Source organism: Erinaceus europaeus, chromosome 1 (genome assembly GCF_950295315.1).
Source record: "Erinaceus europaeus chromosome 1, mEriEur2.1, whole genome shotgun sequence".
Lineage (NCBI taxonomy): Eukaryota > Metazoa > Chordata > Mammalia > Eulipotyphla > Erinaceidae > Erinaceus > Erinaceus europaeus.
The window spans coordinates 60,579,509-60,605,461 of NC_080162.1; the positions used below are offsets into that span (position 1 = coordinate 60,579,509).

Sequence of the window (25,953 nt, forward strand, 5' to 3'; positions counted from 1 at the left end):
CTGTCACCTTGTACTATCATTATCTACCTATGTACACATCTTAAATTTCTTTACTTGCTTCAAAGTCAAATGCTTTACCTATTGTTAAATTTATTTTCAAGTTGAACCATGTACATGAAAATATTCAGTTAACCATTTTTTCCTTTGTTGGGGGATTAATGGTTTACAGTTGACAGTAAAATACAGTAGTTTGTATGTGTAAAATTTCTCAGTTTTCCACATAACAATTCAGCCCCCACTAGGTCCTTCTCTGCCATCATGTTCCAGGACCATTAACCATTTTTAAAAACACAGAAACATCTTTTATTTACCATTAGTCTGTTCACAGATTTTTATTTCTACTATAAACTATACTTGACTGACACTGCCTATGATTTTTCATTTTATGGGTTTAGTAGAATGAGGATCAAACACATTTATGGAGCAATCCACTGTCTGTATTCTTCTAGATATTTTTGTTTGTTTATTTGTTATTTTATATTAGAGTATTGCTCAACTCTAGTTTGTGGTGGAGCAGGGGATTGAACCTGGAACCTTAGGGCCTCAGGCACAAGAGTCTATTTGCATAGCCATTATGCTCTCTCCTCACCCCAAGCTTCTAGATATTTGTAGACTCTCCACCTCCCAACTTATTTATAGATGCTTCACTTATAACTAAATTGTATAATTTTTAGTGACTCTATCAAGTTCTTTTCAGTTACTTTATGTACAAATACAGTTTCTTTTTGCATATATGTTTAATCAGTTTGCATATTATTATTTTTTAAATTTATTTATTGGGGAATTGATGTTTTACATTCAACAGTAAATACAATAGTTTGTACATGCATATCATTCCCCAGTTTCCCATTTAACAATACAACCCCCACTATGTCATTTATCATCCTTCATGGACCTGTATTCTCCCCACCCACCCACCCCAGAGTCTTTTACTTTGGTGCAATATGCCAATTCCATTTCAGGTTCTACTTGTGTTTTCTTTTCTGATCTTGTTTTTCAACTTCTGCCTGAGAGTGAGATCATCCCATATTCATCCTTCTGTTTCTTTTTTTCTTTTTTTTCTCCTCCAGGGTTATTGCTGGGCTCGGTGCCTGCACCATGAATCCACCACTCCTGGAGGCCATTTTTCCCCCCTTTTGTTGCCCTTGTTGTAGCTTCGTTGTGGTTATTATTATTGCCCTTGTTGACACAATTCGTTGTTGGATAGGACAGAGAGAAATGGAGAGAGGAGGGGAAGACAGAGAAGGGGAGAGAAAGATAGACACCTGCAGACCTGCTTCACTGCCTGTGAAGCGACTCCCCTGCAGGTGGGGAGCCGGGGGCTCGAACGGGGATCCTTAAGCCGGTCCCTGCGCTTTGCGCCACATGCGCTTAACCCACTGCGCCACCGCCCGACCCCCATCCTTCTGTTTCTGACTTATTTCACTCAACATGAATTTTTCAAGGTCCATCCAAGATTGGCTGAAAATGGTGAAGTCACCATTTTTTACAGCTGAGTAGTATTCCATTGTGTATATATACCACAACTTGCTCAGCCACTCATCTGTTGTTGGAAGTTTGCATATTATTTAATTAAATACTGTAATTACAAGAACAAGCACTCTTGATTCTTGGTAAGCCTGCAAGGGGTAGCATTTTAATATGTGAAATCTGCAGCACAGAGAAATAATTTGCTTAACATCACAAAACTAATATTTTTTAAGAAAATCGTAGTTGGAACTTAGGTGGTCTGGTACTGGTCCAATATTTGGTTCTCATTCTATCTGTTGCTTTTATTAACAGTGATCAATTTTTTATATTTGCTTTTTTTCAGAAGAATATTTTTCTAATTTATGTAAATATTAGTTAATGGCTATTATGACTATTGTAGCATAGAACTTCTCAAATGTCCTTGAAGTGCTTTTAACAGGCAGCATGTGAGTGTGTGTACATTCCCAAGAGGCCTGGAGGAAAGGAAGGCATTTCCTTTAAGTCAGGATGCATAATCCAAAATGTGAATTCTGAAGTCTACTGCATACATTATAGCTCTAGTTCTAAAATAAAAAAGGCTTTGAATTATTTAACATTATTTATTTTCCACTAAAACCTTCAAGTAAATTTGATGCTCAGGAAATTGCACCATCTTTATCATACAGATCAATATTTGCCCAAAGACTGTTTTAAGAAACATAGGATTAAACTTTCTTGATATTGTCAACTTACTTTGGTAAGAGGCTAGTGACTAAGAGTTAGAGGGGATGGAAGTACAATGATGCAGTCCTTGTGAATTAGTGTCCCAAGGCCCAAAAACAGGGTAGAGTTGATCTAGAAACGAAGAGCAGAACTGAGATTTGCCAGACAAAGGAAATTAGGTCACATGAACTAAAATGATGAATTATTTTTAGTGGCATTCAACAGAAGCATGGCTATTAAAACTAAAATTACAGAATCTTGTAGTTAATTAGGAAAATGTAAAGGTCATTTGTTCAAACCTCTTTCATTAAATCTATTTCGGCAGATGACATCACTCACTTAGATATATCAGACAAAGATATATCTGAGATTAAGCTTACTATATCAGACAAAGAAGCTGTGACATTATTAAATGCATCTCTTTCTTATAAAAGTCTTGTAAGCTTACATTAAGTCAAAATCACTTCTCAATAGTGACCTTAAGATAAAAGTCTCTGTCAAGTTATGGCAATTGGTGTTGGGCAGAAAAATCCTGGTATGGACTACTCTGCAAAATAAAAGGAAGTTGTAACCCTACTGCACTGAATATTTCGTGTTCTGCTTCTGTGAACAATTTCATTAATAGAGATTACATTGAATCTGTATATTGCTTTCAGTAATGTACCATATTAAACAACATTCTTCTAGGTCATCTTTTTACCTCTTTGGAAAAGATTATCTCTTTCTCTGTTTTCTTTTTTATTTTTTGATACTTAGAAGTCTAAATTCTTTTTTTTAATAATTATTTATTTTTATTGGATATAGACAGAAGAATTGAGAGGGAAAGGGGGCATAATGTGAAAAAGAAAACGTGTTATACCTGCAGCACCACTTCACCACTTGTGAAGCTTTCCCACTGTAGTTGGGGACCACGGGTTTGAACCCAGTTTCTTGCATATTGTAACAAGTATGCTCTACTGGGTGTGCCACCATCCAGCCTCCTGTGCTTTCTTTTCTTTTCTTTTTTTTTTAACTTATTTATTTTGGATAGAGATAAAAAGAAATTGAGAGAAAAGAAAGGGGGAGAGGCAGAGAGAGAGAGAGAGAGAGAGAGAGACCTGCAGCATTTTTCACCACTTGTGAAGCTTCCCCCTCTGCAGGGCTTAGAATCCCCTCTCCCATGTTTTCTATTTTTCAGTAAAATTTCAGTTTTCTATGTACAGGTGTTTCGCTTCTTTGGTTATGTTTATTCTAAGGTGTTTAATTCTTTTTTGATGCATTTGTAAAATAGGATTAATTATCTGATTTTTCCTTTTTCCTACTTCATTATTTGCATGCAAAAATGCAACATATTTTTATATATTAATTTTATAGCCTGGCTCTTTACTTTGAATTATTTCTAGTAGCTTTTTGGGACTCCTAATTACTAGTGATCACATCTCCTTAACTCAAGGATCACAGGCCATGTATAATAACCTAGTTGAGAAATTAATGAGATTTATCTCAAGCTATTTCTAGAATATAGTTATGTTTTTCTATCTCTTTAAAGCAGAGGAACCCTATTTTCAAGTCCTTTTTCACTTGCTTCTTTATCTAGAACGTCTCAAATGTAGTAAATTTCATTTGTACTACAAATTATTTAAAGACAAAATCTATACCTAACATTCTGTCAGTGAAAATGAATAATTATTTGCTAAATTCCTTCTATAAATATATGAAGTTAGATTGTAAATTCATATCTCTGACTCCAAGTTCATCATTCACTACAATATATTACAATATGTGTTACATAACAAAAATGAACCTTGCACTGTAAGAATACATTTGAATGGTACTTTACAGTTGAACACAAAATTTTCATATTCATTATATATCTTTAAATAGCACATTTATTTTTCCTCAGGGTATCTTATCAATTTAACTTCAACAACAAATTCTTTCTGAGTCAGAATTGAGCTTAACAGAGTAATTATCTTTATTAAATTGTTAGCAAGACATCAATAAGTAGTCATGCAATGAAAACAATGGAGACTATATTGGTTCTCAGAATAATATCTTCTGTGTTCTTACTGATTTGATTTTTCTTGGCATTTTTTTAATTTCTTTATTGGGGAATTAATATTTTACATTCGATATTAAATACAACAGTTTGTACATGCATAACATTTCCCAGTTTTCCATATAACAATACAACCCCAATTAGATCCTCTGTCATCCTTCTTGGACCTGTATTTTCTCCACCCACCCACCTCAGAGTCTTTTACTTTGGTGCAATACGTTTCTTGACCTTTCTTACAGGTAATCATCACCAGTTTTGGTGACCAGATCAAACCACTACTGTGTCTTTGTTTGGAATATGGTGTCTTGGAAATTTTTTTTTAATTTTTATTTTATTTATAAAAAGGAAACACTGGGAGTTGGGTGGTAGCGCAGTGGGTTAAGTGCACATGGCACAAAGCGTTAATGGACTGGCGTAAGGATCCCAGTTTGAGCCCCTGGCTCCCCACCTGCAGGGGAGTCACTTCATAGGCAGTGAAGTAGGTCTGCAGATGTTTATCTTTCTCTCCTCCCTCTCTGTCTTCCCCTCCTCTCTTCATTTCTCTCTGTCCTATCCAATAATGATGACATCAATAACAACAATAACTACAACAATAAAACAAGGGCAACAAAAGGGAATAAATAAATAAAATAAATATATTTTTTTAAAAAAGGAAACACTGACAAAACCATAGGATAAGAGGGGTACAACTCCACACAATTCCTACTACCAGAACTCTGTATCCCATCCCCTTCCTTGATAGCTTTCCTATTCTTTAACCCTCTGGGAGTATGGACCCAAGGGCATTGTGGGATGCAGAAGGTTGAAGGTCTGGCTTCTGAAATTGCTTCCCCTCAAACATGGGCATTGACAGTTTGATCCATATTCCCAGCCTGCCTCTCTCTTTTCCTAGTGAGGTGGGGTTCTGGGGAATTGAAGCTCCAGGACACATTGGTGGGGTTGTCTGTCCAGGGAAGTCAGGTTGGCATCATAGTAGCATCTGGAACCTGGTGGCTGAAAAGAGAGTGAATATACAGAGCCAAACAATTTGTTGACCAATCATGAACCTACAGGCTGGAATAGTGCAGATGAAGAGTTGGGGGTGTCTCCAATCTGTAGATAGCTAGTAGGCATATTTTAGTTAAATTCCAAAGGGCCTGTGGCTATTCTAGTTCTCTTTTTCTTTTTCTTTTCCCCTGAGCCTGAAATCTGATATGCAGGTGGATCCAAGTTCTTGTCTGGGGAGATGATGTCATGGCCGGAAAAAGGATCAGAAAGCTGGATCAGGGAAAATAGTACCTCCCAAAAAGGGAAAAAGTATATAAATATTGTTGACTGTAAACTCCATTGATTTGATATGATCTGGGGCCCATATTCAGCTTAGGAGCCTATGTGCCCTCTGCATCCCTGTAGATGTGAGAGCTTACATTCTGTGGTCATGAGTAGGAATGTTCCAAGCTGTCCCAATATCAGGACCCATCTTCCTCAGGTGTAGCATAGAGTATGTTGTCCATCCTCCTTTCAGAGGATGGAACATTCTCTACCGTTGTTGATCCGAGTTGAGGGCAAGGTCCTATGGGGGTCCACAAAAGGGTCTGTTTTGTTGTTCCTGATAGAGATGACTGGTAACAATGGAGAGAGAGATTTATTCGAGGTCTAGTCCCATCATGTCTGTTTGGGAATTTCAGGACTCCCCAATTAGGTCCCCAGCTGATGGAGTGGCCTGATAGTGACTAAAGAGTTATCGTTAAAGTATGTCAGTCTCTTGCCCTTATTTAGCTTTTGCAGTCTTTGCTTTAATAAGGTTAGCTTTGGAGTGAGTGAGAGAACTGTAATAGGAAGTAGGTGAGGAGGGTATCTAAGTCTAAGTAGACACTATTTCATTATGAACTTGATACTGACTCACTACAGACTATTGTGTATTTTTGCTTTCAGGTAGATATTTTGCCCTAATTTATGGATACATGTAAAGATATGTTCTATCTTACGGGACCTGGTTTATATCTAGGTTTTGGGACTTTGTTAAGAAGTGAACCTCCTGGAATGGAATTAGAGAATATCATGAAAGGAAAGGTCTTACCCAAGTAGTGAGGGTGAAGCGTTGACATTCCACCCCTCACATCTCTGGACACAGTCTGAAGTGAAGCATGTTGATGTGGTACTCATTGTGTTGAATAGGTTGGGATAGGTGGATATAGTATCATTTGGTATGAATTGAGAGAAGCATGCAGGAAAGTGAGCCCCATTCTAGAGGTTCCAGGACTGGGGGGAAATATAGGCTTTATAAAAGATGTGGGAGGTTCCTGCTGTCTTAGGGTTTAAGAAGACAATAGATAGTTATTGCTATAATCACATTATTTGGCAATTGGGTTAACTGTGAAATATCCCTTTGTTAGGACTTGTTGTATCATACACAACATCACCATAATTTATGTCCTTTGACATTATTTGTATATAGCTGTGCTACCAGTTGCTTCTGTTCTCTTTGGTCTAAGCTTGTGCATTAAAAAGTTGAGACATTCCAGAAGGATGAATATGGGATGATCTCACTCTCAGGCAGAATTTGAAAAACAAGATCAGAAGAGAAAACAGAAGTAGAACCTGAACTGGAATTGGCGTATTGCACCAAAGCAAAAGACTGGGGTGGGTGGGGGTGGGGAATAGAGGTCCAAAAAGGATGACAGAGGACCTACTGGGGGTTGTATTATTGTGCTGAAAATTTAGAAATGTTATGCATATGCAAACTATTGTATTTACTGTTGAATGTCAAACATTAATCCCCAATAAAGAAATTAAAAGTTTGATACATTCCATCAATTTTCCCCTCTCATATTAATTAAATAGTGATTTATATGACTACAAATTAATAGGAATGCACATAAACACCATTCCCACCACCAAAAGACTGTGTCCCATCCCATCCTCCCCGAACCCCACCCCCACCCCTAACATCTACCCTCACCCTCACCCTCACCCTCACCCTCACCCTCAACCCAGAGTTTTTTCTTTGGTGCCCTACTCCAAATTCAGTCAAATCCTGCTTTGAGTTTCCCTTTCTGTTCTTCTTTCTCAACTTCTGTTTATGAGTGGGATCATCCCATACTCATCTTTGTCTTTCTTGTTGTCTTGGAATTTTGCCTTAAACTAGTATTAGCATCCTCATTTTCTCTTTTTCTGAGTCTGTGACAAACTAGACCAAGTTTATTATTCATATCTTACTTTATTGACTTCGGGAATAAATGCGGAGGATACTATGCAGTGCCATTCAGATTTTCATCTTCACACTCTAAACTGTTGGCCCCTTCAGGGACTATTTGAGGTGTGGGGAGTTGCATAGCTTAAAGTAATGCCCCATCCCTAGGACAACACACTTAACAATGATTTGTTCAGGAATATAGAACCTAACCATTGGTGAGACTGTGAAAAAAAGGGAACTCTTATACTGCTGGTGGGAGTGCAGATTGGTGTAGCATCTATGGAAAACAGTACGTACAGTACTTAAATAATAAAAATTCTTTGGGGTTATGAAGTGGTGCACTGTCTTGAGAACAAACATGACCTGAGTTTAGACTGGTCCCTATCTGTAGGAGGGAGCATCATAAGCAGTGAAGCAGCATTGCAGATATTTCTCTTTTTTTCTCTCCCTCTGGATTTCTTCCCCTGCTCTCCTATTTTCTCTCTGTTCTATCAAATAAAAGAAGAAAAAGAAAAGGAAAAAATGGCCACTGGGATCAGTGGATTCATTGTGCAGGCACCAATCCACAGTGATAATTTTGGTGGCAAGGAAAGATGGAAAGAAAGAAGGAAAAGAAAGAAAATATCTTAAGATCCAGCAAGATCACTCAGACATTAATCCAAAGGACTTGAAAGCACTAATTCAAAGGGACATGTGCAATTCTATATTCATAGCTGCAGATTTCACAATAGCCAAAATATAGAAGTAACCTAAATACCTATTTACAGATGATGGGATTAAGAAGTAATAGGGAATATACTCAATGGAATACTACTTTGCAATTAGAAAAAAAGATGATACCATATACTTTGAGACAAAGATGGATTGAACTGGAGGTGATGAAGCTTACTAAAGGAAAGAGATGAATGACAAGTACCAGATGATTTTCCTCATATATGGAATTTAGAAAACTGAAACACATGAACTTGAGGGAAAAGACAAAAACAGAAGTATCCAAACTGTCTCTAAGACTTTGTGAGAACTATGGGAATACAAAACTGGTGGGGAACGCAGTGTAGAATCCTATAATCTTGTAAAATCACTAATGATTTTTTCAGTGTTTTTAGTATATTTACAGAATTGTGCAAGCATTCCTCAATAAATTTCAGAACATTTCATCACCTTAAAAAGAAACTATGTCTCCTTTCTTTTTCTCCAAACCAGTCTCTTCCTACCAGCCCTAAGCAAATACATATTGCATATGTGATGCTGGGGATCAGATTCAGGACCTCATGATTTTAAGTCCAGCACGCAGGCTACTGTGCTTCCTCTCAGGCCACATTAGGTATAATTTTTAATAAGTAATTTTAGTTTTTAAGATTTATTTGTTTATTTTTGATAGAGGGAGAGAAGAGAACCAGAACATCACTCTGCCACACAGGATACCTGGGATCCAATTCAGATACTGATGCTTGAGAGCCCAATGCTTTATCCACTACTTCCTGGTCCTAACACTGATTTTATTAAAAGACTTAATCATTACAACCTAACTTTGAATGAGGTGAAGAGACATCGAGTCATTTTAGTTTCATAGTACCCGTGGGATCAGTTAAGGGTTTCAACAGGCTTGTATCAAAGCTCCTCCCTCTTTCCGATCCAGCTTCTTTCCCAAAAGTGTTCCTATGTGTATTTTGTTTGTGCATTATTTGGGGAGAGGAGGTGGAAATTAATGGTTTACAGTATAGCTGTTGACACAAGTAAGAGTATATCTTAATAGGCACCCGGAAATCTTAGAATTTGCTATCAGGAAATCTAATCTGCATATACCACTTGATGGAGTGAGTCTCTTGTCCTATTATTTACTGGAAACTTTAATTTAAATCAACACAAGTTTAATATATGATTTTTAAAAAATTACTAAAGCTTCCCCATTCTAGCAAAATAATGAACTAATCAAATAAGAAAATCCTGCTGTTACCTAAATGATGCCTAATTTTTTAAAATTTATTTCTTTATTGGGGAATTAATGTTTTACATTCGACAGTAAATATAATAGTTTGTACATGCATAACATTCCCCAGTTTCCCATTTAACAATACAACCCCCACTATGTCACTTATTGTCCTTCATGGACCTGTATTCTCCCCACCCACCCACCCCAGAGTCTTTTACTTGGGGGCAATATTCCAATTCCATTTCAGGTTCTACTTGTGTTTTCTTTTCTGATCTTGTTTTTCAACTTCGGCCTGAGAGTGAGATCATCCCATATTCATCCTTCTGTTTCTGACTTATTTCACTCAACATGATTTTTTCAAGATCCATCCAAGATCGGCTGAAAACGGTGAAGTCACCATTTTTTAAAGCTGAGTAGTATTCCATTGTGTATATATACCACAGCTTGCTCAGCCACTCATCTGTTGTTGGACACCTGGGTTGCTTCCAGGTTTTGGCTATTACAAATTGTGCTGCCAAGAACATGTGTACACAGATCTTTTTGGATGGATGTGTTGAGTTCCTTAGGATATATCCCCAGGAGAGGGATTGCAGGGTCATAGGGTAGGTCCATTTCTAGCCTTCTGAGAGTTCTCCAGACTGTTCTCCACAGAGGTTGGACCAATTGACATTCCCACCAGCAGTGCAGGAGGGTTCCTTTGACCCCACACCCTCTCCAGCATTTGCTGCTGTTACCTTTTCTGACTATGACATTCTCACAGGAGTGAAGTGATATCTCATTGTTGTCTTGATTTTCATTTCTGTGACAATCAGAGACTTGGAGCATTTTTTCATGTGTTTCTCGGCCTTTTGGATCTCTTCTGTGGTGAATATTCTGTCCATTTTCTCCCCCCATTTTTGGATGGGGTTATTTGTTGTCTTGTTATTGAGTCTGGCAAGCTCTTTATATATGTTGGTTATTAAACTCTTATCTGATATATGGCATGTAAAGATCTTCTCCCATTCTGTGAGGGGTCTCTTGGTTTGGGTAGTTGTTTCTTTTGCTGTGCAGAAGCTTTTTAATTTGATGTAGTCCCATAGGTTTATACTTGCCTTAGTCTTCTTTGTAATTGGATTCGTTTCATTGAAAATGTCTTTAAAATTTATGCAGAAAAAAGTTCTGCCAATATTTTCCTTTAAGTATTTGATATTTTTTGGTCTAACATCCAAGTCCTTGATCCACTTGGAATTTACTTTTGTATTTGGTGAAATACAGTGATTCAGTTTCATTCTTCTGCATGTTTCAACCCATTGTTTCCAACACCATTTGTTGAAGAGACTCTGCTTTCCCCATGTAATAGTCTGGGCCCCTTTGTCAAAGATTAGATGTCCATAGGTGTGGGGCCTCATTTCTGGGCTCTCAATTCTATTCCACTGGTCAGTGTGTCTATTCATGTTCCAGTACTAAGCAGTTTTGATGACAATGGCCCTATAATACAGTTTGAAATCTGGGAGTGTGATGCCTCCATTTCAATATATATGATTTTTAAAAAGTAAAAATGAAATCATTGGGCTGGGGAGATAGCATTATAGTTATGAAAAAGACTTTCATGCCTGAGGCTCTGAGGTTGCAGGTTCAATCCCCAGCACCACCATAAACCAGAGCTGAGCAAATAAGTAAATATAAGTAAATATTTTTAAAAATAAAATTACTAAAATGACATTTTATTTTATTTTATTTTATTTTATTTTATTTTATTTTATTTTATTTTTACCAGAGCAACTGCTCAGCTCTGGCTTATGGTGGTGTAAGGGGCTGAACCTCAGACTTCGGAGCCTCAGGCCTTAGTCTCTGCATAGCCATTATGCTTTCAAGCTCTGCTAAAATGACAATTTTTTTATTTATTCCCTTTTGTTGCCATTGTTGTTTTATTGTAGTTATTATTGTTGTCGTCATTGTTGGATAGGACAGAGAGAAATGGAGAGAGGAGGGGGAAGACAGAAATGGGGAGAGAAAGACAAACACCTGCAGACCTGCTTCACCACTTGTGAAGCGACTCCCCTGCAGGTGGGCAGTCAGGGCTCAAACTGGGATCCTCACGCCAGTCCTTATGCTTTTTGCCACCTTCGCTTAACCCGCTTCACTGTAGCCCTACTCCCTTAAAATGACATTTTTAAGTAGCTGTAAAAACTGAGAAGTCCTCAAGAATAAGTCTAACAAAAGATATATATGATGTTAAAGAGGAAGAGAATAAAATCTTTATTGAAGAACATATAAAGGTGTGAATAAATGAAATTATGTTTATGAATAAGGAAATTCAAAATTCTATGATATCAACTATTAAAAATTCTCTCATTTTTTTTAAAAGCACTGCTTAGCTTTGGCTTATGATGTTGCTGGAGATTGAGTCTGGAACTTGGGAGCCTCAAGTATAAGAGTCTCTTTATATAATTATTACACTATCTCCCCAGCCCATTTTTAAATTTCCTATAAAATCATAAAATTTGGCAAAATAATTCTAAAATTATATTGGAAAGCCAGTCTAAAATTAGAAAAAAAAACTTTTAGATGGACTTGCTCCACTAGAATTCTATTATAAAATGATGTCTATAAATATGACCGGAAGACAGTTCACCAGGGAGAGTGAATATTTCCACTTGGAATATCTACAGAGTAAATAGGATAAATTGTGGGAGCACAAACAAACTGATCTAATGACATAAATAATTTTGGTCAGATAATTGGCACTACTGAATGAATGACAGTAGAGTACTACCCTGCAATTTAAAAAAAATGATATTGTATCACTTGGGAGGGAATAGATAAGACTGGAGGCCATTATGTTAAGTGAAGTAATAAGGAGGTGAAAGATAAATAGTGGATGGTTTCACTCATATCTGGTATAAATATAGACAACTGAGGCAAAAGAACATGCAAAACAAATACTGATTAAACTGAATCTTGAACTTTACTAGTACTAAAGTGTTTGTTAGATGGAAGTGGGGTTGGCACAGGACTTTGATGGTAGAAGTAATAAGTCATACACATGCACACACACACAGATGAAAGGATGTCCCTAGAACCTTATCATTTTGTAAGCCACTGTTAAATCACTAATAATAAAAATTAGTTTAAAAATGAGTGACACCTACTTATATCTAGCAAGACACATATCAAAAAAAAGAAAGAAGCTATAAAAGTATACTATATAAAAAAGACGTACTATTCATATAAACAACAAGGATGATATTTGTTATATGTATATATATACTATATGTGTCAAAGGAGCTGCATAGAAATTCAGAACAATAGCTCCTCTGAATAGGAAATAAGGAGAAAGATGTTTGAAGGAGGCTTTAAGAAAGAAAGATAAGATGTGTTTTCTTATTGACAAGACAAAGAGAGAATAAAAACTTATGAAATATGTATGCCATCGTGAAATGATCCTTGATACCCTTTGGAAAATAGCAACCTAAATTAGCAAGTCCTGCTAAGTATCAACTACAGTCACTTCCAGCAGTGGATATCATGTGCCTTCCCCTACCACCGAAAGGTCGTAGGTAATGTAGCACATTGCCATCCTTGCCGTGCTTCTCTGCTGTCATTCATTACCGAAGGACACCCTTTATTTAAAGCCTCCTACAAGGACACCCCTTATTCAAAGCCTCCTACAAGGAACTGTCTTATATAACCGTGTCTAAATCTAATAGACTGGATATTGTCAGATTTGTATAATGATGTTTTGAATCAATCAAGACCAGGTTAAATCATGTTCATTATCATTCACTGGGGAAGGGGAAGGAATGCGTTGTTTAAATATTCAAAAACAGTCAAAATAAAAAAGGGGTTTGATCCATCTAAGATTAAAAACAGTTTATGTGAAATACATTTCTCAAAGATGTCAGATAAAATGAAGTATACTATAAACAGCTTTGATTATGTATAGAAAATTATAATTTTTCAAATTTTTGACCTATTTAAAAATTCATCAATAAATAACAACTGTGTTTATTGCATGAGTCTACATATTGTGTAGTTTGAAAAAGTTACATAATGATAAATACCAATTCTTGGAGTCTGGTTACTTCAATCTGAATCCTTGCCTTTTGAGTGCCAGCTGTATGACTTTGGGCAGGTTACGTAACCCATCTGTGTATACATAATCTCATCTGTAAAATGAGAATGTTAATAGTTCCTTCTCTTACAGTCAGTGTGAAAATTGCCTGGCACTTAAGTGCCTACGGGAGTTGGGCAGTAGCACAGCGGCTTAAACGCACTTGGCGCAAAGCGCAAGGACCAGCATAAGGATACCCGTTCGAGCTCCTGGCTCCCCAACCTGGGGTGGGGGTCGCTTTCACAGGTGGTAAAGCAGGTCTGTAGGTGTCTATCTTTCTGTCTTCCCCTCCTCTCTCCATCTTTCTGTCTTCCCCTCCTCTCTCCATTTCTCTCTATCTAACAACGACGACATCAATGACAATAATAACTATAACAAGAGTGGGAAAATAAATAAATATAAAAAATTAAAAATAAATGCTAACTCCTACTACAATATTTATCTCTGCTTAATTAGGAGTTTTAGTAAATTAAATCTTTGTATGTTAAATTTTGCTTAGTAGATATCTGTAGACTTTATTTTTTTCTATTTTTTATCTGTCTGTGATTTCCTCACAGTACCACTGGAGATGTTTATATTTTACAACCATGATTAGGAGACAGTGTAAATAAATTTTATTACTGTAAATATCTATGCACCTATTCCAGTGTATTTGAATTGATGTTATCTTTATCTGGTTAAACTCTGCTGAGTCATTCTTTCTGAGATGGAATGTTATTTTTAGTAATGGATCTATATTCTCCTTCCTTATCTGGGATTCTGTCTTCCTAGTGCACACTAAGGGCAAATATGAAAAGTGTTCTGATGAATTATTCAGAAAATCAGAAGCTGAAGATGGTTTATAGTCAATATAATTGTAACTAAGAAAAACGCACTGTCTGTAGGCAAGATTTTTTGCAGGGGAATTTCCCTTTTTAATGGCATTTTAATTTTAATGGCAACGGCATCTGATTTTTTAAATCAGACTGAAAATATTTTTTATCTAGCTCAAATGTTAATTCTTTTAACTATCAGTGAACCTTTATGTGATTTGTGAGGTAATGATAAGCAAAGGTTCAACATAGTAAATTTATTATCCTATTTACTTATGTATTTATTTGGTTGGTTAGTTAGTTTACACCAAAGCACTACTCAGCTCTTGTTTATGGTGGTGCTGGGGATTGAACCCAGGGACCTTTAGTGCCTCAGACAACAAAGCCTTTTTTTGTAACCATTATTCAATCACCCTAGCCCATTCTTTTATACGTGATTAAGATGGCATTTCTTTCTTTATTTATTCAAATATAAAATATTTAGGGGGCCGGGCAGTAGTGCAGCAGGTTAAGTGCACAAAGCACAAGGACTGGCATAAGGATCCTGGCTCGAGCCCCTGGCCCCCCCACCTGCAGGGAGGTAGCCTCACGAGCAGCGAAGCAGGTCTGCAGGTGTCTGTCTCTCCCCCTCTCTGTCTTCCTCTCCTCGCTTGCTTTCTCTCTGTCCTATTCAATGCTGGGATATTGTGCAGATGCAGTCACATCTGCCATGTTGTCCCCTCAGGCTACTGCTAGTTCCCGCGAGAGTTGGGACATTCTCGGAGTGCCTGTTCAGCCATGTTGTGCCCTCAGGGCATTGTCTATTTCCCTGCGATATTTGGAGTGCTTTGGTTACTCCTCCCCCCTCCCATTATCACGAGAGTTATTATCCTATCCTGGAGTGCTATGGTTATTCCTCCCCCTTCCCATTCTCGCAAAAGCTGCTCCTATAAAAGCCCTTCTTCTTCCGTACCTCCTTCTCTTGCCAGCACTTCACTTCGGTGTTCAGACGCAGGAAAGGTTACTGCATGAGGCGGCCATTTTTGCTACCTCCACGTGACCCAACCTGCTTCTCTAGCACCCAACTCTGAGGTGCCAGCACAAATAAAGATTTGTGTTCCCTCTTCACTCCGGACCTCCTCTCTCTCTTCTCCGCGGCCCGCACAACGACAATTCAACAACAATGACAACAATAACAATACTAATAACAATGATAAACAACAAGGGCAACAAAAAAGGAAAAATGGCAAAAAAAAAAAAGGACAAATATAAAATGTTTACATTTTGTGGTGAAACGTTTAAGAAAGTTGGAAGACAAATAGAGCAATGAAAGGGGTTGTACACAAAGTTTCAGAAGTGTAGGGGTTTGAAAAGTGAATTTCACAAGAGGACTTCCCTTTTCCCATAAGCAAGGGGATTGTGCTGCTGTTCTTTCACTTCAATCAATGGCTACAGGTCACCAGCATCTTTGGGAAGAGATTTCCATGCTGTCTATGTCTTATTTCCCAACCTCCTTGATTTCAATACTCTTTATCTCTACTTCTCAATCATTTATCAGTTATGTGTAAAACTGTTTTATCAATATAATTACAAACTCCAAAGTAATTGTCTCTGATCAGAATTACACCCCTCCTTCTTCTCTCTCTCTCTCTCTCTCTCTCTCTCTCTCTGTCTTTTTAAGCCTGCCTTCACCTTCACTTCTACTCCTTCCTCACACTGTCTCCTCACCCCTCTAGTCACTCCCCAAAGTGTCATTTCCACAGACAACAGTAACAATTCAACCGACCAGACCATGTCACTCAAGACCTCTTCAGTAAAGAAATATTGTCCTCACCTTCCATGTTGTTTCATATCTATGGTTCATATGCATAGACCATTTCCTCAAAATGGAGTACTATTTTCATGTTATCAGACTGAGAAAAATCTCTTACCTACCTTTCAAGAACTAAGTAAATCATCATTTAATCTATGAAGATTTCTTCATTTCACCTAGCCAAAATAAGGCACCTGCAGTGAGCCTTTGTTATTTAGGGACTTTCCATTATCTGTTTTACCTTCTCACCATCACAAGGAGGGTATATTATTACAGGGATGTAATAAGAAACCTTGACTTTGCTAACTTGACCCATAGACTCATCAAATAATCTGAAACAGAGAAGGGAGAGTTCTAAAAAGATTGTAAACTAATGTATTTCATGAATAGCATTTGCCTCTGTTCTCCCAGAGATCCTGTGATACCTGACTGGTCCCATTGATTCTTTCTGTCTTTAATAGTTCCCCAATGAGTTCCATATACTTTAGTTAACAGATTAGATTTCTGTTACTTAGAAAGGTTCCTATCTACCCACGGTTTCTTATAATATATTGCCTACCTTGTAGCATTGTAATTTTAGTTAAACATATTTGTATAAACTGCTAGACCCCCGCCCAAAAAAAAAAAAGGAAATGTATGAATGACAGAGAATAAGCTGTCTCCAGTTCTCTTTTTTTTTCTCATTAATTCTTGAATTCAGTTGGGAGGGTTAATTAATTAATTTATTGGATAGAGACAGCCAGAAATTGCAAGGGAAAGGGGTGATAGGGAAAAAGACAGAGAGACACTTGCAACACTGCTTCACCACTCCCAAAGCTTTCCCTTTGCAGGTGGAAACTGAGGGCTCAAACCCAGGTTCTTGCACATTGTAATGGGCACTCAAACCAGGTGCACCACCACCCAGCCCCCTAGGTGGATGCTTTTTTTCCCCAGATATTTACATTTAATCATTATTGAACAATAGGTTTCTGCGTGATTGTCAATGCTATGTGATGGATAGGGATTAGAGTTTATCAGGCAACATTTTAGTTGGGTGAGCAAAAGAATACATAAATTTAAATTCTCCCATCACTCTATAGAGAGGTGAGCTGAGTCCAGAAATTGCTAGAACCCTGACAGGTCTATCCTATTAGGTACTTCCTATTTTAATATTTGTCAGAGATGACCTACTTGGGCATTCAGCTGCCTAGAAAAGTAAAATGACCAGGGAGTCGGGCAGTAGCGCAGCGGGTTAAGCGCACATGGTGCAAAGCACAAGGACCAGCGTAAGGATCCCGGTTGGAGCCCCCAGCTCCCCACCTGCAGGGGTGTCGCTTCACAAGCGGTGAAGCAGGTCTGAAAGTGTCTATCTTCCTCCCCCTCTCTGTCTCCCCCCCATTTCTTTCTTTCCCATCCAACAACAACATCAATCGCTACAACAATAATAATAATTAAAAAATTAAAGTGACTATCACCTGCAGTTTTTTGGGCCATAGGGGAAATTAGAATCCCTCCTACATTTATAAAATAGCTACTGATGAGCTGGGGAGATAGTATAATGGTTATAGAAAGAGATTTTCATGGCTGAGACACCAACAGTTGCAGGTTCAATCCCCAGCACCACCATAAGCCAGAGCTGAGCAGTGCCCTGGTAAAATAATAATAACAATATCATTTAAAAATCATGATAACCAGAATTTTTATGGGGAGTTGGGTTTGGGTACATCCCTTTCTGCATAAAGAAGGACAGCTTGTTTTCCAGGTAATTTGGAACTGGAATCTCTATTAATTTGCCAAGGCTTCATTGGATTCTAAAGGTGAGGTACATGTTGGATTCAAACTAGTTTCGAGCTGCAGGTGTCTCTCCTGCTCTTTGCATCTCTCTCCCCTTTTGTCCCCCTGTTTCTCACCTTTTATCAAAGAACAAAGGAAGAGAAATGGCCACCAGGAGCAGTGGAGTCATTATGCAGGTACCATGCCTCAACAATAATCTTGGTGTCAAAAATAAGGGAGAGGGGAAGAGTAAATGGGTAGAATTCTGCCATGTAAATTATTTTATCGTATTTATACATATGTATTTGTACATATGTATATTCATGTATGAATATATGTAGTTAAGCATTTGGAGTCAGCCTAAAAATTTTTTTTGGTGTTTACATCAATATATTTTTTTAATATTTATTTATTTCCTTTTGTTGCCCTTGTTTTATTATTGCAGTTATTGTTGTTGTTATTGATGTCATTGTTGGATAGGACAGAGAGAAATGGAGAGAGGAGGGGAAGACAGAGAGGGGGAGAGAAAGACTAACACCTGCAGACCTGCTTCACCGCTTGTGAAGCGACTCCCCTGCAGGTGGGGAGCTTGAACCGGGATCCTTGCACCTGTCCTTGCGCTTTGCGCCATGTGCGCTTATCTTGCACTACTGCGAGACTCCCTGTACAGCAATATTTTACTTGACTTTATATTAGCCTTCTCACTTTAAAAATATGTTTATAAGAATTGCTGTTCTAAACACAGATTAGACTTTACTTTTTTTCCTTTTTAATAATGAGTATATATGACTTCTAACTCAGCTAAAATTAGATGCTGAGCTCATAATACTAAGTGCAAGGACCTGCTCCCCATCTGCAGCAGGATGTTTCACGAGTGGTAAAGCAAGTCTATATTTGTCTATCTTTCTTCCTCTCTATCTCACCCTCCCTTCTCAAGTTCTCTCTGTCCTATCCAGTAAAATGGGAGAAATTGCTGCCAGGAACAATGGATTTGTAATGTTGACACCTAGCACCAACAATAACCCTGGAGGCAAAAAAGAAAGAAAAAAAAAGTATACCTGTTTCCAACGTTTGTGAGAACACAGGTTTGAATCTAGACTTTATGACTGCAAAGTCTGCTCTTTTTTTTCCATTGAACTACATAGCATTATTTCTCTCTTGTGGCATACATTCAAACACCATTTGTAGAGAAACTCTACACCATTAATTTTAGATTTGGTCCAGCTATCAAATAAATATGTCACTTTAAACACATGGTAGTCATTGTTTATCACTTTCATCTGTAAAATAAAATCATTGAACTAGAAAAAATAGAAATTAGATGCTCAAACTGTCAGTGTTACTAAAATGGTTGTATATGTTGAAGCATTCAAATTTTTTTTTAACTTTTATTTTGTATGGTTTACCAGAACACTGCTCAGCTCTGGCTTATGGTGGTGTGGGGGATTGCACCTGGGACGACAGAGCCTCAGGCATGAAAGCCTCTTTGCATAACCATTATGCTATCTACCCCGCCCTGTTGAAGCATTCAAAAATAATTATAAATTAGCTTTTTACATAAGCATATTTTTTTAAATATTTATTTATTCATTTTCCCTATTTGCTGCCCTTGTTGTTTTATTGTTGTAGTTATTGATGTCATTGTAGTTTCTGATTTTCGGATAGTTGTTGTAGTTATTGATTGTTGGATAGGACAGAGAGAAATGGAGAGAGGAGGGGAAGACAGAGAGGGGGAGAGAAAAATAGACACCTGTAGACCTGCTTCACAGCTTGTGAAGCAAATCCCCTGCAGATGGGGGGGGAGGACTTGAACCGGGATCCTTACATCAGTCCTTGTGCTGCGCCATGTGTGCTTAACCGCTGCGCTACTGCCAGGCTTCCTCTATAAGCATATTTTTAATTAAAAAAGAAAATGGTCAACTTGATAGCTTGTCAAAAAGAAAAGATAGAACCACTTAAAGTTCTTTGTGGTCATGTTAATGAGACATCAAATTCAGGACCGCCTCTCCTTTTAAAATGGCTTAAGGCATAATTTCCTTGGTGTATTTTCTTGAGTGTCTCAACAGATTTTAAGGAGTTTTGTAAAGTTGTAGAAGTTGAGAGGAGGGTTGGGAACTTTTCTAGTCAACTTTCCCCATCTACAAACCAGTGATATGATTTGAAAATTGTGAAATGGTATATAAATATTTGAGAAATAATACTGTCACAGGTAAAATTCTACTTCATTCTCCTTAAATCCTATCAAATTTACTCTGAGCTCCTATCCCACAAGGTAATCTACGATTAGTGCTCTCCTTGGGTAACTTCCCCTGTCACAGGACTGCTTTGACACACTCACTCTGTCTTTTTTCATTACTGATGCTAATTATTAGTCAGATTGGAAAGATCTTAGATAGGTTTGGGGGAGGAACAAGCATCTATATTCTCTTGGAATCTTACATCTCCAAGATTTATTGACCAGAGAGTCAGAGTTGAAACTCTGGTACATAAGATACTATCTTTAGAATGCACCAGGAAACCCCTTCCTTTGGAAACCTTGCTTTCTATCTTCTACATGCAGATCTTTGCATTCTTTTCACAGATTGGGAAAAATCTCTCTCTTCTTCCTATCACCTGAAGCACTTCTCTGTCTCTATACCCTTCAGACAGAGAGAGAGAAAGGTTGAGTGGTGGCAAACCTGGGTTAAGCGCACATAATACTAAGTACAAGTATCTGGGTTCGAGCCCCCACTCCCCACTTGCAGTGGGAAGCTTCACAAGTGGCTAAGCAGGTTTGCAGGTGTCTACCGAGAGAGAGAGAGAGAGAGAGAGAGAGAGAGAGAGAGAGAGAATAGTTTTTTGTGCAGTTTTACCTTTTAACCAGACGCCAGATGACTGGTTTAATGATTTCAGTGATGCACACCCCAGTGTATGTATTATGTAATACAATGTTATCTCAATAAAAAAAGTTAAAGAATAGAGCTAAATCAGACTAATATGTTAGCACATTAAGTCAACTTATTGGTTTTAATATATAAGACATAAAAATAATGTTTCCTTGTTTGTCCACATATAGTAAATAAACAAGCACAGAGAAATTTTACAGATGAAGGAGAACAGTTATATCAAATGGGCATCAAGATTCTCAAACAATCTAAAAGCAAAAAACAAAAAGCCAGGTAAGTCTTAATGTAGTTATTTTATTTTTTGCCGACTGCTGCACCCCTCCTGGCTTCTTTTTGTTCTACTGCGGTCTTGTTTATTTCCATATAGAGCTCAGTGCCTACCTGGATGTCATTCAGTCACTGGTCATTTCTACCAATTCTATTATGACCAAGAGTTGCTTATTTTAGCATCAGCATGGATATGCAGTACATAAAGTTGAGTTTCTTGATTTTTCTGAGTTGCTAGCAAAGGTAGATTGTGTATTGTTTCTGCATTTGAGTGACAGTAACAGGTAGAAGTTAATGCTTTCTTTGGTCTTACTGTTTGCAAAAATGGATAAAAATAAATCTGTAAAGTACTGTCTCTAGCATGTGTTTTGACATTGCAAAGTTCTCCATCACTATTTGTTATACAGATCAGGTTTAGATAACTTGTGATCAGGACTCATAAAATTCAGTATATCTTTTTAGATGTCATAGTTATATACATAGAGATCCAAAAGAAGTTAGTGGAAAATTCTTAAAGACAATTAGAGGGCAGGGGTAGATAGCATAATGGTTATGCAAAGATACTCTCATGCCTGAGGCTCTGAAGTCTCAGGTCCAATCCCCCACACCCCTATAAATCAGAGTTGAGGAGTGCTCTGGGGAAAAAGAGAGAGAGAATTCAACAATATAAAAAGGTTACAGAAATCAGTAGCAATTTTCTATACAAACTTTAAACTAGACAAGAAAGTATCAATTCTATTTATAGCAGAAACAAAAAGAAAGAAATATAACAGAGGTGAAAGACTTGTATAACCAAAACTATGAATCACACTACTAATGGAAATACAAGTAGACACAAAGAGCTGGAAAGATATACTGTGTTCATGGATTGAAAGAACTAACATCATTAAAATGACCATCCTACCCAGAACAATATATAGGTTTAATGCAATCCCTATCAAAGTCTCAGTGAATTTCTCTTAAAAGAATAGAACAGGTAATACAGAATTTTACCTATAACCAGAATTAACAAAACAGTCCTGAGAGAAAGAACAAGAATGAAAGCCTCACACTTCCTAACTTCAAATTATACTACAGGGCTGTAATAATTAAAACTATGTTGTACTACATCAAAAATAGACACACGGGTCAATGGAGTACATTTGAAAGCCCAGAAATAATCCCTCTCACATATGACAAAGGGGATCCAGAGCATTAAATGAAGAAAGAAAAGTCCTTTCAATAAATGTTGTTGGGAAAATTGAGTGGCAACATGCATAAGAATGAAACAGAACTACCACGTCTCAACATGCACAAATGTCAACTCAAAAATGGATCAAAGACTTGGATGCTAGATCAGAAATCACAAAACATATAGAAGAAAATATTATCAAAGCATCCCACAATGTCTACTTTGAAAATACTTTAGGAGACTAAAGTCAAACAGCAAAGAAAAGGAAAGCAAAAATAATATTAATCCTAAGTCAAACTGAAAAGCTTTTGCACAGAAGAAGGAACCACTGCCAAAACAAAAAGACATCTTGCTCAGTGGGAAAAGACTTTCATACTACACACCATACAAGGGGCTAACTAAAATATATGAGTTCACAGAACTCAGCAATAAACAACCGCATTAAAAATTAGGGAAAGGGGACCCATGAAATGGCTCACATGGGTAGTATGCTGCTTTGCCACATGTGTGACACAAGTTTAACCTGGCCCCCACCACATTGAAGGAAGCTTCTGTGCTGTGGTCTCTTTTACTCTCTCACTGCCTTTGTCTCTATCTTTAAAAAAAATGGAGAAAGTATCTGAATAGACTCTTCAGATAAGATATTCAGATGGTCAACGTGAAAAAATGCTCGAAGTCATGAATGTCAGAGAAGTGCAAATTAAGATGAGATACCACCACACTTCTGCATTAATGCCATACATTTAAGAGGACAGAAACAGCTAGTGCTAACAAGAATAGGGTGTAAAAGCAACCCTGTTACACTGTTGATAGGAATGTAAATTGGCTCAGCCCCTGTGGAAAACACTGGAGATTTTTCAAAATATTAAAACTGGACCAACCATAAGATCCAGCAATTCCTCTCTTAGGTAGCTATCACACACACACACACACACACACACACACACACACACACACACACACACACACACACACACACACACACCAATACATGTACCTATCTATGTTCATTACAGTACTATTTGTAATAGCCTAAATTTGGAAGAAAACTCAACTGTCTATATATATTATACAGGTATGTATAGGTTTATATGAGCACTACCAACAACAAGAAATGATGAAATTTTCTCTTTTGCTAGAACTTGAAGGAATCATGTTAAATGAAATAAACCAGGAGGAGAAGGATGAATACTGAATGATCTCATAGCTGGGACTTAAGAAACAAAGTAAGGGAAAGCACAGGGTGAAACCTTATTAGATATGGTCTATTGTAGCAGATTCAGACTGTAAAGGAGGAGGCTAATAGTGCCCTATGGTGGAGGAAGATGACAAGTTGGTGGAGGGTGTGCTATGCTGACACCTATCATGGGGAGACATGAAATTGTACACCTGTGGCAACAGTCTTATAACTGAACATTTCCCTGATAAAGTGATCAATTTTTTTTTTAATTTTGTGTAAGAATAGCCTATGGTTCTGTAATCACTAAATTTCCACACTATTTAACCACTAATTATAGTGGAATAGTTACTTTATCATAAAATTAGAATATACTATAATACTCATTATAATAATAATAATAATTGATATGTTTATGGAGGGTTTACTATATACTAGACCATATACCAAGCAGTTCACTTAGATTATCTCACAGAATCTTCCCATGCATCCTATAAGTACATGCTATTATAATCCACATTCCATACATGAGAGAGATCCAGAAGAGTTAAGTAATTTGATTGAAGTTCTCAGGTTTTGAACCCAGGTAGCCCAGGTAGACTCTAGAGCCCAAATTTCTATTTCTGTTTTGTTTTGTTTTTATTTACTAGTTTTCAATAACCAAAAGTTAGTCCAGAAATTACTGGTCTTTTTATTTTTTTAAGATTTTTTATGTGTTTCTTTTTTTAAGTTTTATTTATTATTGAATAGAGACAGAGGAAAATAGAGAAGAGAGGGGTGAGGTAGAGAGGGAGTGAGACAGAGAAACACCTGCAGCCCTGCTTCACCACTCATGAAACCTTCCCCCTACAGGTAAGATCCAGGGGCTTGAACCTAGGTCCTTGCACATTATAATGTGTGCACTTAACAAGGTGCGCCACTGCCTGGCCCCCTGGTCTAAATTGCTATGTTAAAGTATGTTTTAGAAAATTATTTCAGGATATGAAGAAATTACTGTTCTCATGATAGCAACTTCCTTGGTGTGACATGCTAATTTTGATAATTTTTAGTTGGTTTTGAGTATTTTGTTATATATGTCAGCATTAATTTTATAAAACAAATACTCATAAATAATGGGGCTGTCCCTGAGAGAGTTCACTATTAAAGGACCCATGCCTCAATTTTTTTAAACTAAACTTATTATATTAACTTGAAGCATCAAGGGCCTATGTATTTTTCCTTTTTAGTAGCTTTCATTTTTACCATTTATATTTGAAACTATAATTTAAGGGTGCTCTAGGTATGAAAAAAAGTCTGCTAGTCTAGAGATATAATGAACCTTAGTTAGAATGTACTCTTAATAGCAACAGGAACTGACTTGTTAGAGAGAAGTAGTGCAAAAAGGCAAGAGTAGAAAATTTAGTTTTTTAGTAAACGAACTTCCAAATTTATATTCTTGAAACAGAGCCTACATATTCTTTGCCAAAGCAGCTGACATGGGAAACTTGAATGCTATGGAGAAAATGGCTGATGCTTTGCTATTTGGAAATTTTGGCATGCAAAACATAACTGCAGCTATCCAATTATATGAGTCCTTGGCTAACGAAGGGTCATACAAAGCACAAAACGTGAGTTTCGAAAGAAAATAGAGCCTTTAATAGCTATATCCTGGGGTAACTATAGACATATAATAAGGGATCAGACTTGAGGAATTGTATTTTAGTATATTATTTATTATTTGTTTGTTATTATAATGTACTGACTTAGCATGTCAGGGTAGAAAAACATCAGGAACCCTAGGCAAAGCCTCCTATTATAATTATATGGTTGACTTTCTGAAATGGAATAGGTGTACTCTCTAATCCCCTTCCTATCTCCCATGTTATATATATCTTTTGAAATAATTTCAGATTGGGGCCAGGTGGTGGCTCACCTGGTTGAGCACACATGTTATAATGTGCAAGGACCCAGATTCAAGACCCCGGTTCCCACCTGCAGGGGGAAAGCTTTGCAAGTGGTGAAGCAGTACTGCAGGTGACTCTTTCTCTCTCTATCTCTATCTCCCCCACCCTCTCTCTGACTGTCTCTATCCAATAAAGATAATTTTAAAAATTTTTAGAAAGGGGGGCCAGGCGGTGGTGCACCTGGTTAAGTGCACACATTATAATGCACAAGGACACAGGTTCAAGCCCCTGGTCCCCACCAGCAGGGGGAAAGCTTCACAAGTGGTGAAGCAGGGCTGCAGATGTCTCTCTGTCTCTCTCCCTCACTATCTCCCCCTCCTCTCTGTCCCTATCCAATAAATTTTTAAAAATTTAAATAAATAATATCAGATTACCAAACCCCTAACACTGTTAAATTTTATATAAAATATATTCATTTACAAAAACAAGCAAAATAGAAACCTAAGGATGGGGATACAGCATAATGGTTCTGTAAAAGATTTTTATGCTTGAGGCTCCAAGGTCCCAGTTTCAATCCCCAGCTCCAGAATAAACCAGAAATGAGCAATGCTCTGATATCCCTGCATCTGTCTTGCTGTATCTCTTTGATTAAGATAACAGAGAAGACTTTCAGGAGGCATGAGCATGAAGTAATAGGGAACACAGCAATGCTCCCCAAAATAACAAAGATTGACAACTATCGAACTGAGCAAACTTCATCAAACTACACCTGAGACACCTGCAGAAGCCACCAAACTCCAGAA

The 25,953-nt window shown here is 37.4% G+C and overlaps 1 protein-coding gene across 4 annotated transcripts in view; it reads left to right on the forward strand.

The window, feature by feature from the left end:
* The window catches only part of SEL1L2 (SEL1L2 adaptor subunit of SYVN1 ubiquitin ligase), a 106,446-nt gene that overhangs the window by 21,771 nt on the left and 58,722 nt on the right, over window positions 1-25,953 (forward strand). For 3 of the 4 annotated variants that reach the window (XM_060202913.1, XM_060202921.1, XM_060202931.1), the window contains exons 4-5: window positions 20,823-20,925; window positions 24,712-24,874. In XM_060202913.1, the coding sequence (XP_060058896.1) occupies window positions 20,823-20,925; window positions 24,712-24,874 (266 nt within the window). Of the gene's footprint in view, window positions 1-20,822; window positions 20,926-23,229; window positions 23,317-24,711; window positions 24,875-25,953 lie in introns of those variants that run through there. The other variant, XM_060202942.1, reaches the window with a different exon arrangement.